Genomic DNA, 19310 nt, shown 5'->3' with positions numbered 1-19310 from the left:
ATGACGATCATGTAACCGGGATCTGTATGTCCCACAAGTGCGATACTCACCGACCAAGCACGCGCAATGGGGGCACTCGCCTTAGCAAAGAGACATGAGTCATACTTTTTAGCGGTGCCGCCCCCTTATCAGTGAAGCGCAAGGTTACGCAGTCAAATCAAGATGAAGGGAAAGGCGACGCGAAAACAGAAAGCGTAGTAATAAACTTCGCATTTGAAAACCTAGAAAATGCATTGCCTAACCTGACTAGCCAGATGCGTAAGATCCAACCCCTCAGAAAGGTGAGGTGCAAACCTCAAGAGTCCGAGGTTGTTGAGCGCGGGTCGATAGGAATAGATGCTGAATGAATATACCCAGAGATACAACAAGCCTAGGTTTCTGGTAACAGTGATGGCATCTCGAATCGTTGCTGGGATTGTATGCATCGGGATGGATTGCCTATACTTGGATATGTTGTCCACTCGTAACATAGTTCGGTGCTCGTCGGGAGGCCCACAGCAATATGAAAGCGCAGCCCATTCACCTCGAGAGCCTGTCGGAGGGTCCATGGGAAAAGGATCTCGAGAGCCGTCCAATGGTCCAACCGCGATGACACGAGTAGGCAGCTCATGCTCATTTGCAAGTGGTCTAGAGCACTGGTGTCTATGGTGCTCGGTTGCGCAAGTATATAGCCACTCTCTTGCTATCGAAAGACACTCTGTTGACCCAGAGTGTTCGCAGCGCTCGTATCCCAGTAAATTGCCCTTGTGACGCTGTACATTGTCCGCTATTGTCAATGATGCTGCATAGAGAATAAATGATTTGACTGCTTACCCCGCAATGCACAAGCATCAAAATCTCGGACATGATGCGCAATAGCAAGCTGGAATTGGACCTCCACTCCAGTCCAATAAGATCACTGACTCGAGCTGGTCGTCGGTTCTTTGCGAAATTGATAGCTGAAGCGCCAATTGCTATCATCAGTTTCTTCTTGGCGTATTCGAGGGTCTTTGGTAAGCCATTAAAGAAGAGATACTTAGGATCTGGCGAGTGCGTTAGAAGTTCCATCTCCGGCTCGGAGGAAGCGTTAGGGTTGAGCAATCGGCCTACAGAATACACGTGTGCTAACATGTAGATGCTTCCCTGCATTATAATGAACCCCAGTGCCGTGAAGCTGCAAATAGAGATTGTACTTTAAGATACCACACAAGATCGGATGAAGCATTAGGAAGAAATCTGGCTCTTGGAGCAAGTGTGCCATTACCGGATGGCCTCGCAGTATTGGATCCCTGGCTATGATTCCCCAAACCCGTGTGAGGTTGTCATGCAGCGTCCACTCTTTGACATCATCCATAATCTGTTCAAACTCAAAGTAGATATTCTTTCCTTGGCTTTCTGACAGGATTACAGTAAGTCAAGGATTAACCACTTATCCTTGATTCTCCCGTATCTGCGATTCAGGCTGAGTCGCTCTAGCATACATTGCTATAGCGTTGTTCTCGGCCTCTTCCAGCCTCGTGTGGCTTCCAAACCCAACCGAATGGTCAGCTGCAACAAACGTTTTTTTTTTCAGCTAACGTGATATAGATAGGACATCAGCATTCACCGGTGAGCTGTTTTCGGCTACAACAAGCGACGGGCATTTCTGAGCTGGTACGCGGTGTAGCCGATGAATGTGATATTGCCAGCATGCCAACATGCAACTCATCCATGTAGTGGACACCGATTCGATGCCTCGTCATTGCGGAGGTCTTATCGCTTGTCCCGACAATTTGGTTGACAGGCGTCGGCCCAGGGTCGGACCATGGCATGTCAGAGTTAACGTGGGTAAGCGGGATGTGGCGTGCAGGTGCGTTCAAGGGTCTTCCTTGCATGCATCGAGTACACCACTTTCTTCATTTTCTGTGTAAGTATTGGTGAAATTGTCTTAGCGCTTACTTCGAACAACAAAAGATTATACGAAAAGGGATGTGTGTGAGACCGGGATGGTTTTCTGTCTCATTGAAAGAGTACATTGCACGTTTGCTTATGCAATTTCGTAACCAGCCGCGAGTTGCTTTGTAAAAAGATTGAGATTCTACTACGACAGACAAAACGACGAAGGCTGATAGAAATTAGAATAATTACGTTCAGGCATCAGCCTACTCTTCAGCCGCACCCTGCTCCTGACGATTGTTCTGGAAGTTGTCTAAATCCTGTTCTCTCGTCTTGCTGAGTGTAATAGCTTTGATAGTCTGCATAGCAGCCAAAAAATGCCGGCGTGTCAAGGTGCGCTCGTCGGTATCGACAGTCTGTTCGCCAATGCATTCGGTCGCAGCCGTCACACAGAGATTCTTAAGATCCGAACCAGTATACTGTGGCGTTAGGTTCGCTAGAGTCGGTATGGTGATGTCTGGGCCAAGAGTCTCATGCTCAAGAAGCAAACGCAATATGCCCATTCGCTCCACTTTTGATGGAAGATTGAAGAGAATGCGCGCAGGCGCCCTTCGAAGCACGGCAGGGTCGAGGTCGTTAGGTCGGTTGGTGGCCAACAAGATGAATGGCGAGTCGGTACCGCTCATGATGCCGTCCCATTCCATAAGGAACTGGTTCAGCATGGCCCGGATGTGGCGTTTCTCGCCTGCCTTGCGTTCACCTAGCATAGCGTCTGCCTCGTCAATGAACACAATGCTTGGGTACATCTTGCGCGCCATGGAGAAGATAGCCTTGATCATCTTCTCGTCGTCACCATGACACTTCTGCCATACCTCGGAGGTAGAAATCGAGAGCATGTTGAAGCCGGACTGCTTAGCCACTCCCTTTGCTAACAGTGTCTTTCCCGTGCCTGGCGGCCCGTAGAGAACAGCTCCGGTGACTTTGTTATTTTTTAAGACGCCGTGACCGAAGGCCTTGGGCCTCGTCAGTCCCATCGCTGTGACTCTTTCGACCTTGCCAATGGTCTTAGGGTCTATAGATATGTTCTCGTAGTTCGGCGGGATTTTATCTAGACCAAACTGGATCAGTAGTGTACTCAGATTGACAGTTTGCAGTCGCTGACCTGTATTGACGATGCATTCGAGTAGCATCTGCTCGAATTTGCCCCGCGCTAATGAGGACCATTTCTTCATCTTGTGTTTATGAGACTGGAGGCGAGAATCATCCACCTCAGGGTCAGAGTCGGAACAGCTGTCTGACGTGTTTCCACCATCGTAGCATTCCTCACCATCGCTGCAATCTTGCGCGTTCACTTTCTGACATTGATCCTTCGTCCGCTTGGAGGATCGACCCTGGCGTTTCTTGTAACATTGACCACTCTTGCGACTCCCAATGTCACACGAACCCTCGTCGCAACTGTCATCTGAGATGTATAGCAGCTTTCTTTCGTGTGCTTCTTGTTCTTCGTGGGGTGGGGATTTGTTGGAGTTTGTCGGAGAGGCTTCCTGGGCTTTGTCGGCGCTCTTTACCACGACAGGGCTAGGATGTTGTCCCCCGGTCTTTGGTGTGATTTCTTGCTCGACATGCACTTGCGATATGACTTTTGGATTATCAAGGGTAGGGGCTGCTGCAATCTCAACTTGTTCGCGTTGTGTCCAGGAACGCTGGATTACACTGCGGTAACGAGAAACAGTACAGGCACCGTTTGGATTGCCCGTGTCCAGTATCATGGCGGGCGTATGTCAAAATTAGACGTTGCAAATGGATTACAGGAAGCAGCTCAAGGTGGGATTTTCATGTTTAGGTCGCAAGGCTGTACGCGCCGCACGAGGCCTGCAGACTAAGAATCAACTTGCATCTGCGCATTGCAGCTGTGTAGCTACGGCCTCTCTGTGTTGTACAGAGAGGCTGTATCCTCCGGATCAGCCGGGATATGGACTGCGAGAGCCACGGGCGTCCCGATCCAATCAGAAGTTTGAAACAGTGCCACCTTCGTTGCTTGGCTAAGCTTCCCCGCCGCACGCTGCATGAAAAACACTGCCTCGCTGCTCCTTCAGGCTCCCTGCGTTATCTGATTTTTCCCTTCCAATGACTTCTGCCGCATCCGATATCACTTGTTGGGCACTCACCGGTCTTTTACTTTCAGCTCGCACAGTCGTGAGGCGCCCGCCAACGAGGCGAGCTGATAGCGCATGAATCCGACGCCCTGCTTTCGCAGCCCTGTGGACTGATGTTGTCGTGGGGGCCGCTGCCAAACTGCCGGGACTGCTATGTCCAGCATAGCTGAAGCTGTTGCTTGGAAATGCCGAGAGCGATATGCCTTTGATTGAAACTATCCCCGGAAATTCCTCAGGAAGCGAAACTACTGTAATCGCTGAGTTTATTACCTTACCAGACTTGTCCACTAAAGAGGGCGGCAAGCGGGCTCAAATCTCAGGCTGGCTAAGCTTTACTATTTCTTCTTAAGCTTCTAGGGCGACAAGCCAATATCCGCGTAACAATTCCCCACCGCCGCCATTGACTACGGCTAGTCTTACCGACTACAGCTATCACCATGTCGTTCAAAATTGACAACCTCGACCTGGAAAAAGGCAACCTAAGCCTTGAACCCTCCCTGAACAGCAACGTCGAACAACCAGCATCCAGAGAAGGGCACCAGCGCAAGGACGCCCCAAAGCCAAACCATGTCAATTCGATGCTTTCCCGGCGTTCGACTATCCCTCTCGTGGTCAAAACCCAGAAAAAAAAGTTCTTTCGAGGTTGGAAGCGCTTCAGAAGTGCTGGCTCGGGTCAAAAGGCGGCTTCAATTGCGAGTCAGGACGATGGAGACAAAACACCGGTCGAGACAGATATGCTTTCCATTCTTGAGTTGATAACGTCCGGCGGACGTTGTGTTCCTTCCTCTGCTGATCGCTCGAAGACTGTGAAGATGCCGCAGTTTGACGATCTCCGAGCGTACTTGCCCGCCGACCTTCAAGCTCTAGAACTATGGATGGATGAGGCTAGCAGGCTGGTTAGCGCTGTAAAGAATCCCGACCCAGTCCTCCCCTTCGACGGAAAAGGGCTTTTCGATGAAGCGAATGAAGAAGGATACCAGAATCTTGGACGGTTGGCAGAGATGGTCTTGTCTGCGCTTTCACTATGCATGCTGGATAACGAATGCATCTACGTCAAATCCTGCAAGCCGCTAGCGAATCGAGATCGATTGAAGAAGCTCATCCAGCAGGCTAGAGTGAGTCAAACAAACAGTATGTGGGAAGAAGCAGGAGGGGGAGAAGCGACACAAGAACAGCGAAAAAAGAAGGATTCGTTGCTCGACGCCATCTTCGCGCTTATCGATTACACCTCTGCTATTCTGGCCAGGCTATTCGCTCAGGTGGCCGTTGGAAAATATTGGTCCGACAACGTCCTGGCCGTGCTGACGCAGAGGGTCGCCAAACTGAAAGTGCTACTAATCGATATGCACGCCAACACGTTGATTTCCTGTCAGGTTGGTGAGGCCTCTCTCGACCAAACAGACATCTCCAGTCGCTTGTCGAATGGAATCATGGATGAGGAAGAGTGCGAAGAGGTCTTGCGCATGATCGATGCCGAGAGCAAGGAGGGTCTGACGACGACCGCTAACGCAGACGTCGCTCGGTACTGCGTTGACCAAAACCGCTTCCGATCCGGCATCGATACGATTCTGCGCTATCTATTGCTCTCGCTCCGATTCAATAACCGATCGGGACTTCAAGCTACGTCTTTTGAGATTTGTGGCATGGTTTACGGGACTGGATTCGAGGACTTCAAGGCTTTGCTCTTCCAGGACCGAGACCTGGAGTATTCGGCCTCCTCGGATCAAGATGCACTCAAAACAGCCTATCCCGCCTTCAAGATCTTGAACGAAGCCTTTCACCAGGTGAAACAGAACTGCCCACCCAAGTCTCAAGGTAACCTGCGGACGACGGTGGAATGGAGGTATTGCGACGCCCACAACAAGAGATCCAGTATCGCATTGCCGGACAATGCAATGAATGACCTATCGAGATGCGAGCCGCAGAAAGCCGTAATGGATTCCATGGCGGACATCATCAGTGTCATGATTCCTCTGGTACTCACAAGCCCCGTGGTGGTTTCTAACTTGACCAAATTTCGCGCCTCGTTGGCACTGGCTTGCGATGCTAAAGACGTTGTCCAACCTTCCAAGAACAAGGACTATTGCGCTTTCTTTCGCATGTACACAAACCAGTTCGAGAAAGACAGCCAGTCATGGGACGTCATGCGCTTATCAGCGGCAGTCCAGCAAGGATTCTTTTCCCGCAACAATCTCATTGAAAGAGGGGCCTCTTCCAAGAACGCCGGAAAGGTGCAGAGCAAGTTAGTGGACAGGTCGCGGGAGATGGAAAGTTGGGTGATCGACGAGTGCAGCGTCACTGTTGCCTGCAAATACCAAGTGTGCTCCATCCTCCTGGTTGCCTTCATAATCGCCGGCGGCGGGTTGGCAATGATCGCATGTAAAAACCGCATCAAAGGAGTTGACCCATCTAACCTGTCCATGTATCTCTGGATTTTAGCCGGTTTCTACCTCCTGGTACAAAAGAGTCGATTTGTTGAAGAATGGCCTTGGAGCGACTTCCTGCGATTTCGCGTTCGATGTCGGTCTGTGTCGGAACTGCACGCCATCTCGGGCATCAACGAGCAGCTCCTCATGGCTAAACTCTTACACGACGAGCGTGGTGGAAGCTTGCTCAAAACGCGAGGTCCATACAACAAAGTTTTCTTGCAGCGCGATTCCAACGACGGTTTCTCCATTGATCGTTCTCTCCACATGACGACGCTACTGCTTAGCGGGTTGATCATGCTCAAAGTCGTGACTCCTCGCGGACAAGCACTAGTCTGTTTAGATGCGAGACGCGGAACAGAACTCAAGGTCGTTGAACATCAGGGTAACCAAGCCCAGGAACATCTACTCTGCGAAGATATCGATCGTTTGCAGGATCGATATGGCCAGAAGAAATCGAAGGATCGAATGAGGTTGCAGTTGGCAATGTCAAAGGAGTTGAAATGGAAGAGAGTTCAGGGTGTGTACAAGGGGATGGAAGCGGAGTTTGTCTGAGATGAATAGACTTGGGTGGTGTTGGTCACAGGGCCTGCAGGTTATTGGAAAAAAGGCGTTTTCGCAAAGATGATCTCGCAATGCTTCTACGCTTTCGCTACGCCATTGTTATTGTTATTACATTCTTCAGTTTAGATCTCCTTTTGAAGATTTAAGATGCAGGCTTTCTTTTCGCAGCTCTACAAGCTGTTAGTATGCTCATCGAGTTGCTTCACTATATAGGCAAGGATAGAATCTGCGCACCCTGCGCAATTCATAGATCGAGCTCCTGTTCGATTGATCATACCTCTCTTTCCGATTTGCCTTGGAAACTAGGTACTCCAGCCCCATATCCTAAGGATGTATTATAATGAAACATAAATTGCGCAAAACCTCACTATGAGGCTCAAGTCCGGGCGAAGAGCTGAAACTACGAGGACCCGAGGCCGCATGCAGGGTGACGTGGAACCGAAAGCATGCATTGCTGCTGCCTGCAATCTGACCTGGTCTTGCAGGGTGACACCCACTCGAATGCGTTCAGCCACCGAGCCAACCCAAGGTAATCCGAATCAGCCTTGGACCTCTTTCGAAGGCTTTTCCCTGCCTGGTCGACTGTACCGAAATCCCTCATTACTTCCCGAGCCTCATCGCTTCGAATACTGGGTAACATACAAACCCGCCTTTCACAACTCGCTGCTACTTTGGCTCTGTCGACAGAGACTGTAACCTCACCATGTCTGCATATCCGGACTTAGATCCTGAGAGCATTGGCGACATTGATTCTCGGAGCTCTACCGACATGGACGAGTGTGGTTCGACTCGGTCTTCGAGTTCCTTGTCCCTAGTTGACACACGCTCGTCCATTTCCTCTGCGTTTGAGATGGAGCCTTCCATTATCCCAAAGGAAGGCGGCGAGCTAGGAGAACCATACAACGTTAACACCAAACCAATGGATCTTAATGCGTTTAACACCTCTTTCTTTACACCCAACGGCACCATCTACCTTAGATCACGCCTTCGTTCTCGGTCTGTGCCAGCGTCTACCTCTCGCGACTTGATGAAAGATGCGACAACCATGCCCGAGGAGATCAATGGTCTCAAGTCCTTCCAGCAGGTTTGGGACAACAAGCAGAGGAAGACGGAGAGCGTATCCGATTCGGACGCTTGCAGTGAGGAAAAACGAGAATCAGAGCCTTCTCCCGTCGACGATGGTTTTGAATTTCCCTTCTTCCACCTAAGTCCCGCAGACTTCGAATGGCACGAGTACCGATTTCCGTTCTCCCGCCTTGATGCAACGGACTTTTACAAACCTCGCGAACGAATTCGATTCCCGTTTTCACATATAGATCCGGAGCGTTTGGGATGGGGGCGGGGGCAAGAGAAGAAGCCGGATTCGCCTCTAAACGAGCTCATGCAGATGGTCGGACTCGACGAGGTGAAGAAGGAATTTCTATCCGTACAAGCGAGAGTCAAGGCCTTCCAGACTCTCATTGAAAAGCCTGGCCTCAACGAGACATCCTCTCGCAAAGAGAAGCCCTCGGTGAGGAGTCTGAAACTCGATCTGATCATCTCCGGGGGCCACGGCACCGGCAAATCTACAATTGCACAGCTCTACGTGGATTTCCTTAAGCATTTGGGCATCACGAGCTCGAACAATGAGCCATATATCATCGATGAAGAGTACGAATTTGAGATGACGGATTCTAAAAATGGCGTCTTCGTTGTGGAAGGTAACAGGGAGCTTGTTAAGGGTATGCTGGGTTACCCCAAGGCTGGTGAACGGTTCTCGAGAAGAATTGACATCAAGGACTACTCCGAGGAGGAGCTTTTATCCATCTTGGTGAAGCTACTGAAGGAAGCTTCCTTGAAGGTCGAGGGCGGATACGACGCACCGTTCCTGCACACATTCATTCGCCGGTTAAAGCAACGAAAAGGCAAGAAGAAGTTTCAAAATGTCAAGACACTCCAGGCCGAAATCAATAAAGCACGTAGTCGTCAGGCAGAGCGTCAGGAAAAAGCTACATCCAAGAAAGATGCTCTAGTTGCGAGCATTTCAAATACTTCCTACCGCTTGATGGAATCGGATTTCCTTGGAGCAAAGCCGGACAACTTCTATGAGCGCAGCGAGTCTTGGAAGAAGCTCGAGAAGATGGCCGGTATGGATCAGGTCAAAGAAACTGTGAATGAGTTAGTCACTAGGAGACACCTCAACTACGCTCGTGAAATGGAAGGAAAGGAGCCTCTAAAAGGGACCTTCAATCACGTCTTTCTGGGTCCACCGGGCACGGGAAAAACAACCGTTGCTACTCTCTTTGGGCAGATCATTGCGGACCTTGGGTATATTGAGGACAGTAAGGTGGTGATAAAGAAACCTACCGACTTTCTGGGCCAGTATGTCGGTCAGTCAGAGGACATGACTAGAGACATTTTGGATGAGACCGAAGGCAAGGTCTTGATCATCGATGAAGCTCATATGTTCTACCACGGTTCCGAGCACGGCACGGACAAATCCGACATCTTCCGAAAGGGTATCATCGACACAATAGTCGCCCATGTCGACAATGAGCCCGGCAGCAATCGATGCATCATCCTGATGGGCTATCCGGACCGAATGAAGGAGTTCTACCGCAACACCAATCCTGGTTTCCAAAGGCGATTTCCCTTAGACACTGCATTCGTGTTTGAGGATTACGATGACAAGGCCCTGCACAAGATCATGGATATCATGCTCGCCAAGGACGAGATCACAGCCACTCCGGAGGCTAAAGACGTGGCTATGGAAGTCCTTCGAAGAGAGCGCGATCGTCCGAACTTCGGTAATGGAGGTGCAGTACGCAATCTTATCAGTCGAGCGCAGGTCACATACAGCAAGCGCATTGCGTTACATGCGAAGGAAAACCCGCAGCCAGGAAACGACAGTCCCCTTCACGTGACTGAAGCGAGCCAGATAGTGCTAGAGCCGCAGGACTTTGACTCGGAATATGATCGTGGACTCCGAGCCAACAAAGATTTCCGGTCTTTATTCAAGGACCTCGTTGGATTTCGAGACATCACCGGGATCTTTGAGGGTTACCAGAAAATGACAGCGAACATGAAACAGCACGGCCTTGACCCGCGTGAGGAGATCCCGTTCAGCTTTGTCTTCAAAGGTCCACCAGGTACAGGCAAGACTACGACAGCTCGAGCCCTAGGCCATATCTACCATTCCATGGGTTTCCTTTCTACGACTGAAGTCATGGATTGCTCTGTAACCGACCTGGTTTCGAGTAACGGCCTTACGGGCCAAAAGGTGCAGAACCTACTTGAACGCGGCCTCGGTAAAGTTCTATTCATTGACGAAGCTTATCGCATGGGCCAGAGGGATCTGACTGGTGCTTTCATCAGCCGTCTTGCGCAAGAAGCTGTTGGAGAGCTAGTTGATTGTATAACGAAAGAGAAATTTGCGGGAAAATTGGTGATTGTTCTAGCAGGCTATGAGAAGGACATGGATCAGCTCATGAGTACGAATGAAGGATTGCGCGGCCGATTTACCGAGATGATGTTCCCTAACATGAGACCGAAGGACTGTCTGCGACTTCTTCAGAAGAAGTTGGAGCATAGGAAGATTTCGATTCTTCATTCGGGCGGGAAGCAGGTACTGGACAAGGTCATTGGCTTGTTTGACAAACTCAGCAAGACGGAGGCGTGGGCGAATGCTCGTGATGTGGAAAGTATAGCCAAACGCATCACGCGTCGGGTGTTTATGAAGGAGCTCCCTACTCAGGGCACGCTGGACATTACGCTGGAGGAGATCGCTGCAGTCTTGAAACAACTCTATCAGCAGCGAAGACCACAGAACGTCGGCGACGAATCTTAATGATGAAGGCGTTGGTTTCGATTCTAGGTTGTGGCCTATCCGACTTCAATTTCTTTCTCTTCCTTTTACCTATTATGTCTTTCGCAGTCTCTGTTACTCGTCTCAAGGCTTTCTTGATTACATTCCCCAGCGTTCCGAAACGCTTCTGCTTGGAGTCTTCTGGTATCAAGTTCTCGTAGAAAATAGACAAGGGGAATATAACTTAACGTATTATTGCCACGACTCCCTTAATCGTCGGTGTATTGCTGGCCAAGCCTGCTGAGCGCGGACACTTCCACTGATCGACAAACAATGTTCAAGGAGGGCGACATGCCAAGTAGGGCCGAGGGGCTAATTTTAAGCGCCGCCGCCAAGAGCATTGAGGTTGCCGCTTGTTCGACACCTACCGGCTCTGAGTCGGATAGAAGGTTTTTCGGCCAGGCAAAAGACATGCATCAAAGAAAGAGACAAGATGGAAAACGCGCGGCACACCTGGAGTTCCACGATGGCCGGCCATGACGGGTGACATGATGTGCAATAGCAAGCTGGAATTGGAATGGTTGTCGAGATGAAGGTTGTTCTGGGGTGCTTCCGCAGGTAATCCAGAGCGTTGCAGTTGTTAACCTCGTACTTTGATCCTCAACAGTAGCCGCCATTTCTAGGTCGTCGTCGAATATCAGTCGGAGCAGAAATTTGCACAACCCGCACCCATTTGCCGAAGATGCTTCTAGATCGACGATATTTTCATGGTGACGGAATTTAGGATTTTGGAGCCGCTTTATCTCAGCGAATTCGACTGCCTCTTCCATCATGGAATGAGGATCGTATCGGTAGCAGACCTCACACAGCATTATGACGTAGACTTGGGTAGCTAGTAAGCCCGGAGACCACTTACCAGAGTGGTAAGCTTCAGGATGGATGAAAGATGATGGGCCCAAGGCTGAAGATGAAATGATTGTGACGGAGCAAGTCACGGGAAATTTCACTGAAGGCTGAGAACGCTATGCCAATACGCTTGCGTGACTGAAAATGACGACTAAGACAGGAAGAGATTTAGTCAATTGACGAGTGAATACTGTCTTGACATGATGAAGGTTGGCAGAGTAAAATAGAAATGACTGCGCTTGTGTTCTCCTGACGTCTTGGGGCCACGTCAATTCGCCGCCAACCGCGTTGCCGGGCAACCAGCCCGCCCCAACAAACCCCAACCTCGCATCCCATCCCAAATCCTCCAGAGCCTCAATTGATCCCAGATCTACAGATTCCACATTCCATCGCATCCTCAACTACATTCCACCACAGTATTCCCCTCCCGGCGCCCGAATGGCCCGGGACACCCCCTCCCACGACCGCCCGCCCCGCGACGCTCCCTCCCGCGACCGCGACCGCCAACGCCGCCGCCGCGGCCACAAAGCAACCGACAGCACCGGCGCACTCCTCCGAAACACCGCAGCGCCGGGCGCCGACACGAGCGCGTCGGAGAGCCCAAGTCCGCGGAAGCAGCGGGCGTCGACGCGCGCGAGCAGCTCGAATCCGTTGTCTGTCGAGGGGCTGGCGGCGCTGGATAAGCATAATCATAAGAAGGGGTATAAAGGGTACGAGTATGATGAGAACTATATTAAGGAGGTGCGGGAGAAGGAGGCGAGACTGGAGAGGGAGAGGATGAGGGAGGAGAGGGAGGTGAAGCGGAAGGAGAGGGAGGCGGAGAGGGAGAGGAGGAGGGTGTTTGAGGTTGATGTTGTCAAGGAGAGGGATAGGGTGAAGGAGAAGGAGAGGATTAGGGAAAAGGAGAGGCGGAGGGCTTATGAGAGTGATGGGGAGAGGAAAAAGGAGAGGAGGAGGGCGTATGAGAGTGATGGGGTGGTGGAGGGGAGGATTAGAGGGGATAAGAGAAGAGAGAAGAGGAGAGACCTGACGGATGATGAGAGGGGGGACAAAAGGAGGTCGCACACTGATGACGAGAGGGGTGACAGACGACGACATCTTACTGAAGAAGAGCGAGAAGAGCGGAGAAGGAGGTATGAGGAGCGATACACGCCGTCCGAGAGAGCTGAAAGGAAAGCGAAGAGGAAGGAGAAAGATGGACAACGGACAGACCAGAAGAAAAGGAGGGTCATTAGTGGACCGCTACTCGAAGAGGGCGGGAACGACGAAGAATACGAGGAATACAAAGTTGCTGAGAAGAGAGGCGGCGGCGGCTCCAGCGATGTGTACACAGAAGAGGAGTGGGCGCGAAAGAAGAAGCGGAAGAAAATATGTATGCAACAATTTTCTTTAAAGTATTCAGCTGCTAACAGTAATTCCAGTCATCATCGTCGGTATTTCACTCTTACTATTAGCCATTATAATACCCGTCGCCGTGGTACTATCCAAAAAGAAGAGCGGGCCTCCCGAGAGCAAGGCCGCAGAAAATGCGAGTACACCTGGAAACAAAAACTTGAACGGCATATCTGAAAGCGACATACCGAAAGCGGCACAAGGCACTGTATTGGATCCCTTCACGTGGTACGATACTCTGGATTTCAATGTCACATACACAGCAGCAACCGTAGGAGGCTTGTCAGTTATGGGCCTAAACTCTACATGGGACGACTCCGTCCAAGCCAACGAGAACGTCCCGAAGCTGTCGGATGAGTTCGCTTATGGATCTATGCCAATACGAGGGGTAAATGTTGGCGGCTGGCTGAGCCTGGAACCTTTCATTACGCCATCATTCTTCGAGCATTATAGTACTCACGATGGTGTAATCGATGAGTACACTCTATGCTCTAAGCTAGGCCTAGCTAAGTGCACTACGAGTTTGGAGACGCATTACTCAGCATTTGTTCAACGCGAAACGTTCGAAGACATCCGAGCAGCAGGTTTTGATCACGTTCGTATACCCTTCTCGTACTGGGCCGTAACGACATACGAGGGCGACCCATATGTCCCCAAAATCTCCTGGCGCTACCTCCTCCGTGGCATTGAGTATGCCCGACAGAACGGGCTGCGTGTAAATCTGGATCTGCACGGCGCTCCTGGGAGTCAGAACGGCTGGAATCATAGTGGGCGCCAAGGCGTTATTGGCTGGCTGAATGGAACCAATGGCGCCCTCAACGCGCAGCGCACCCTCGACATCCACGGCCAACTCTCGACGTTCTTCGCACAGCCTCGCTACAAGAACGTAGTAACTGTGTACGGAATTCTAAACGAGCCGCGTATGGTGGCCCTCAACACCAATGACGTTCTTAATTGGACGACTAAAGCCATCGAGGTGATCCGCAAAAACAACATCACTGCCATTCTGGTCTTTGGCGACGGTTTCATGGGCCTCGATAATTGGCAAGGAAAGCTGCAAGACGACCCCAAGCTTGTTCTAGACGTGCACCAATACGTTATTTTCAACACCGATCAGATCAAGCTCAAGCACACCGACAAGCTCAACTTCGCCTGCAAAGGTTGGACCGCGCAAACTCTCCGCTCGCAAGACAAAACCACCGGCTTTGGCCCCACCATGTGCGGCGAGTGGAGTCAGGCTGACACGGACTGCACCGAGTACATCAACGACGTCGGCGTCGGGTCACGCTGGGAGGGCAACATGAACACCGGCAACGCATCCACCAGCGTGCTGGACCCCACTTGTCCCACAAACAACAGCCCGCAGTGCGAATGCGCCGACGCGAACGCAGACCCGAGTAACTACAGCGACGCGTATAAGAAGTGGCTGTACCAGTTCTCGGTCGCACAGATGGAGAGTTTCGAGAAGGGGTGGGGCTGGTTCTACTGGACGTGGGAGACGGAGGCAGCGACACAGTGGAGCTGGAAGCTGGGTATGGCGGCAGGGATTCTGCCGCAGAAGGTGTGGGAAAGGAGTTTCAGCTGTAATGATACGTTGGACGATTTTGGGAAGTTGGGGTTGCCGGAGAACTATTAGATGAGAGGCGTACGATGGTACATTTGGGACATATGGATGGTTTGGGAGTTCTGGTGAGGGCGTCACAGGCGGTTGGGTTATATTTGGGACGCAGCCTGATAACATTGAGCGCTGCACATACAGTATTAACAAATACTATTCATTCGAGTACAAACGTTTGACATGGATGACTTGGACTGGAGTTTACACGCCCAGCTGATGTATATGCGTAGTACCAGCTATAACAAATCAACATAGCAAGAGGGTGTCTAAGGGAGCAAGTACGGACGTTGTCCTTGGAGAGGTGGCTGTCACATGACTTTATCCGAATATATCACTGTGAGAGGTCGTGCAAAATATCCCGAAGCATTGGGAACCGGCGTAAACTCTCGCAAGGCGTATACCAAAAGCTGGGAAACTAATTGCTCTGGACGGTCTGGGATCCTCCTAGTCCCTCCCTCACCGGCCCGACTCACCGGAATCGCTAAGCCTTTTGCCGAAAGCTTGAATTGTGCAAAAAGCTTATCGGCCGTGCATGAACCTTGGAGGGCCACTTACAAAGCTGCAAATTGCTTTCGTCACCGGAAGCTACGGGAGCCCAGTGGTTACACCACTACGTAGCCGTGTTTTAGACCCTCGTCCACGTGAGAAATCCCGCACTATCTGTCCCTGTTTCCGCTCAGCTCAACGTCCCCTCTTCTCATCTTTCCCATCCTCCTCATCTGTCATCTGCGATATCAGATTGCCATTACTCGTGGCCGATCGCTATTGAGTGCATTGTGCATAGCGTGCTCCCTTTGGTTCTTATTATCACTCTATTTCTCCACAGTCATCTGTCCTGGCGTCATTCCTCTGCAACCTACCCCTCAATATACCCAGCTCTACCAATTCCCCCCAAAGCCTCTATCTTCCACAATGTCCGACTACGACTACTACTCCCCGCGTCCCCGTCGCCCAAGAACACCAGACGGCTTCATAGCCAAGCGCCGCTCCGAAGTGCGCCCCGGCGAAGTCATCGTCCGCCGAGCCCCCCAAGAGTTCCAAGACCAATACTCCACCCCGCCCCAATACTCCGACCGCCAACTAGCTCCATACAACGATCCCTACAACGACCGCCAAAGCCGCAGCCTCGCCCGCCGCCGCCGCCGCCGCCCCCAAAGTGAGGATCTCGACCGCTACTACGACAGCGAAGGCTCCATCCCGCCTCGCGCGCGGCTGCCCCAGCGCGCCCGCTCCCACGACGACGACCAGAATAGTGATCAGGACCAAAGAGGCGGCCAGAAAGGCGGCTCCCAGAGAGGCGGCTCCCAGCGAGGCGGCAAAAATGGAAAAGGCGATAAGAAAGACAACGACCAATCCTCGTCCGACCTCGGCTCGACCTCCTCAGACGAGAAACACATCAAGGCCGCGCGGCGGAAGAAGTACCTCACCTTCGGCCTCACCGGAATCGCGACTATCCACGCCGCCGGTTCGATCCACAAAGCGATGGAGCTGGCGAAAGAGCGCAAGGCGGCGGTCGCGGAGGGGGAAATGTCCTCGGACGAGGCGAAGAAGAAGAAGAAACAGCAGCGGTGGCAGGAATTGGGCGCTGTGGGGATTAGCGCGCTGGGGATTTATCAGAGCGTGAAAGAGGTGAAGGAGGCGAGGGAGTTGCATGGCGAGCATAGGGAGTTGATGGAGAAGAGGGAGGAGAGGCATAGGAAGCGGGAGGAGAGGCGGAAGAAGGGGTGGGAGTGCAGGCCGGGGATTGGGTATTAAGGGGCGGAATGATAGACTTATGAATTATGAGACGGGTATTCCGTGGGAATGAAATGTAAGATGGTTTAGCGGTATTTCGGGCCGGGTTTCTTTGCTTTGGGACTATTCTCTGGGTTTCATTTCTTCTTGTTGGAATAATCAAGCGATTTCTTATTGTCTCATACACACTTTGCAGTTCGGAGGGTTCCCATCCCTTTTCTCTCGGGTTGTTGAAGCGCTCCTAGAAGCGTTGCGGGACTAGACAACATCATTGTATTTCCCATCACCTACTTTACACGTCCTAATCCAGTCCACATTCCTGCACCGCAACTCAATCACACAAGCTCAAAATCCCTTATCGCGGTCCCCCTCGTCCTCAAAGCCTCCACCGTCAACCTCGGATCACTCCGCCACCTCCTCTCCGTCTTCAACCCCTCCAACGCCCCAACATCCTCATCATCCCTTACATACCAATTCCACATCCTCTCCTCCGCATGCCTTCTCACCCCCCACCCCTCCGGCAACGGCCCGAGTCTCGGATCCTCAATCCTCACCTCCCGCGTCCGCCCATCCATATACGCCGGCCACCACTTCGCCGTCGCCGCATCATACAGCGCCACATTCGACCAACCCTCCGGCAGCGGCCCCAGAATCGCCTCGCGGTCATTCGCCCCATCTATATACGCATGCCCAACCACCGTAAACCCCTTTTCTCCGCCTGCCACCGGCCGCAAGACCAGCGGCCACCGGCACCCAAGAACGTGCACGACTTCATCCCCCGGCTCCGCCTCTTGCGGCGCGAGCCCGACGTACCCGCGCCCCGTCGTGACGAGCGAGCGGCCGGCCGTCTGGATCCGGTAGTCCTTGACGAAGTGCGCGAGGCTCTTGCGATCGTGCTTCGGATCTTCTGAAAGGAAGTGGCGTAAAGCGTCGGCGTAGTTTTGGAAGCCGAGGAGCTCGCCGGCGGGCTGGTAGCGCTCGGTGAACTCGTTGGCGAAGAAGGCGCGGCAGTAGGCGTCGAGCGTCGTCCCGCCAGCCACATACGGTGTGTCGAGCAAGCTCGCTGGCGCGAGTTTGCGGAGCCGGTCGATGATGGCGGCGTCGGACTCGGTTTGCCCGAGGGGCTCGACGGTGCAGATGGTGCAGATGTGCGCGCCGGCTGCGGAGAGGATGCTAGGGGCGACGTGGTGCGCGTGAGCGGGCGGCTCGCCGGCGCCGTCGAGGTCGAAGAAGCGTTTGCGCTGGTTGGGGAAGCGCCAGTCGGGCGCCCAGGAGGGGATGTCGCGCGGGCCCTTGCGGTGCGAGCACGAGCTCAGCAGCTCGAGGTTGTTCAGCTGCGCTAGGTTCTGCAGCAGCACGTCTTTGTAGACGTCGCCGACAGGGAGCGTGTAGTCTGGCGTCAGCTTCACCTGGTCAGTCGTGATGCCCATGAGGGCGTAGACGCGGTCGCGTGGCTCGCTGCATTTGCTGTGGCAGGTGCGGAGGGAGAGGGAGGCCATGGGGGACTGCGTGATGTTGTTCATCATGGCGTTGACGATCTCGAGGCGGTCTTTGACGGTCCAGTAGGCGTCGCCGAGCCCGAATTCGCCTTTCCACAGCAGGAAGAAGCTGACGACGTAGAAGCGGCGCCAGAGCATGCTTTTGTGGCCCGATACTAGGAGGGATTTCTCGTTGCCGAGGCGGATTTCTTGCCAGACCCAGAGGCGTTCGAACCAGGGGCGTTTGTAGAGGTTGCATATGGCTTGCACCTGCGCTTTTGTCGTGAATGGCAGGACGGTATGCCGGTCGGTTAGATGCTCTGGGTCGGCTTTTATTGGCTTGAAGGTTTGTGTTGCTAGATCTAGGTCGATCGTGTTGCTGAGATCGATGAAGGTGTCTAACGCAAGGTTGCTGTCCTCGGATTCCGGTCCCAGCCATACAACAACTCTGGTCGCTCTGGAGTAGATGTCTGACATGCGGCCTACCTGCATACTGCGCTCCGCCATGTCGCCTTGATTGATGCATAGAGCGTCGATCCACAGTACTCTGGGAATCTCATAGTGTCGAAGATACTTCAAAGCCTCGCCGAGATTCTTGGTCACGGTGATGATCCTGCCGTCGACATAGAGGATGGTGCGGTCGGTAGACTCACCCCATGTGTATGACAAACACTCGTACAGAGGAAACGAAACGGAATGGTCGTCATTGAGGGAGAGATCCACGTCAGTGAGGGTGATTCGGATGGTGTCGTTTTGTAGCCCCGGGAGGAGCGTCAACAGCCTGATGTGATTCGGAGCGCTCGTGATACCACTATACCGGTACTCGTTGTGCACCATGGCTAATTTCAGGGTCCAAGAAAGGCCCTAATGTAATGCTAGTTAAAGTAGGACCTCAAGTTTCAGTTCGTCCGGGAAAAAGAAGTGCGTATTGCGGGGATAATAGCACCGGCCGAGGGGCTTCAGGCAGAAGTGTGGGGTGTAGCAATTCTCTCTCGATACGACATACGCCTCGCCTACATGATACAAGGATAAGTGTGATCAAACCCCGCATGGTGGGGGCCGTTTCTCTCGAACTAAGCTACTTAGACGTACTGCATGCTGGGGCTGGATAAAGCATACGTTAAGATTGGATAATCTCCTGGAGTATTCCAAGATTGGGAGGGGCTTGTCGGCCTGTATCAGATGATTTCGAGGAAAGAGAAGGCTGAGGCTATCGGAATGCAGAGCTTCCACTTCCGGTGAAGCCCACGCTGGACGGATTGAGTTAGACGTACTGCGTGCCGGGGCTTGATTACGGGAAGGTCACGATGGGACGATATCCCGGAAAACTAGGGACGAGATTTGTCGGCATGTTAAAGTGCTTCATTCTTTCTCGAGGCGATGACGGCCCTAGTTATA

At 52.4% G+C, this 19310-nt stretch overlaps 7 protein-coding genes across 7 annotated transcripts; 4 read left to right on the top strand and 3 right to left on the bottom strand.

Annotated features, from left to right (window-relative positions):
- Positions 1 to 53: 53 nt before the first annotated feature.
- On the bottom strand, positions 54 to 1447 carry BDZ99DRAFT_207507 (uncharacterized protein). The gene is made up of 3 exons (XM_033713307.1): positions 1090 to 1447; positions 814 to 1022; positions 54 to 752 (listed from the first exon to the last, which is right to left on the bottom strand). Exons 1-3 carry the CDS (start codon positions 1331 to 1333, stop codon positions 222 to 224), a joined length of 984 nt encoding a protein of 327 aa, XP_033569243.1. The 5' UTR covers positions 1334 to 1447; the 3' UTR covers positions 54 to 221.
- A 592-nt stretch (positions 1448 to 2039) lies between these two features.
- On the bottom strand, positions 2040 to 3146 carry BDZ99DRAFT_428767 (AAA-domain-containing protein). Its single transcript, XM_033717197.1, has 2 exons — positions 3017 to 3146; positions 2040 to 2962 (listed from the first exon to the last, which is right to left on the bottom strand). The coding sequence occupies exons 1-2, from the start codon at positions 3084 to 3086 to the stop codon at positions 2121 to 2123; spliced, it is 912 nt and encodes a 303-aa protein (XP_033569242.1). The 5' UTR covers positions 3087 to 3146; the 3' UTR covers positions 2040 to 2120.
- A 1676-nt stretch (positions 3147 to 4822) lies between these two features.
- Positions 4823 to 7416, top strand: BDZ99DRAFT_455036 (uncharacterized protein; the record flags this gene model as incomplete). Its single annotated transcript, XM_033718420.1, has 1 exon — positions 4823 to 7416. One exon carries the CDS (start codon positions 4823 to 4825, stop codon positions 6989 to 6991), a length of 2169 nt encoding a protein of 722 aa, XP_033569241.1. The 3' UTR covers positions 6992 to 7416.
- A 1703-nt stretch (positions 7417 to 9119) lies between these two features.
- BDZ99DRAFT_455033 (P-loop containing nucleoside triphosphate hydrolase protein) lies at positions 9120 to 10826 on the top strand (the record flags this gene model as incomplete). Its single annotated transcript, XM_033718419.1, has 1 exon — positions 9120 to 10826. The coding sequence occupies one exon, from the start codon at positions 9120 to 9122 to the stop codon at positions 10824 to 10826; it is 1707 nt and encodes a 568-aa protein (XP_033569240.1).
- A 1302-nt stretch (positions 10827 to 12128) lies between these two features.
- Positions 12129 to 14976, top strand: BDZ99DRAFT_455031 (glycoside hydrolase; the record flags this gene model as incomplete). The annotated part of the gene is made up of 3 exons (XM_033718418.1): positions 12129 to 12542; positions 12675 to 13062; positions 13112 to 14976. The coding sequence occupies 3 exons, from the start codon at positions 12129 to 12131 to the stop codon at positions 14716 to 14718; spliced, it is 2409 nt and encodes an 802-aa protein (XP_033569239.1). The 3' UTR covers positions 14719 to 14976.
- A 435-nt stretch (positions 14977 to 15411) lies between these two features.
- Positions 15412 to 16752, top strand: BDZ99DRAFT_469041 (uncharacterized protein). The gene has a single exon (XM_033721407.1). The coding sequence runs from the start codon at positions 15613 to 15615 to the stop codon at positions 16453 to 16455; it is 843 nt and encodes a 280-aa protein (XP_033569238.1). The 5' UTR covers positions 15412 to 15612; the 3' UTR covers positions 16456 to 16752.
- A 17-nt stretch (positions 16753 to 16769) lies between these two features.
- On the bottom strand, positions 16770 to 18749 carry BDZ99DRAFT_401996 (HET-domain-containing protein; the record flags this gene model as incomplete). Its single annotated transcript, XM_033716265.1, has 1 exon — positions 16770 to 18749. The coding sequence occupies one exon, from the start codon at positions 18747 to 18749 to the stop codon at positions 16770 to 16772; it is 1980 nt and encodes a 659-aa protein (XP_033569237.1).
- Positions 18750 to 19310: the final 561 nt, after the last annotated feature.

This window comes from Mytilinidion resinicola, assembly GCF_010093595.1.
Source record: "Mytilinidion resinicola strain CBS 304.34 unplaced genomic scaffold BDZ99scaffold_33, whole genome shotgun sequence".
NCBI classification, from domain to species: domain Eukaryota; kingdom Fungi; phylum Ascomycota; class Dothideomycetes; order Mytilinidiales; family Mytilinidiaceae; genus Mytilinidion; species Mytilinidion resinicola.
The sequence above is the reverse complement of the archived record's forward strand: the minus strand, read 5'-3'. Positions and strand labels throughout refer to the sequence as shown.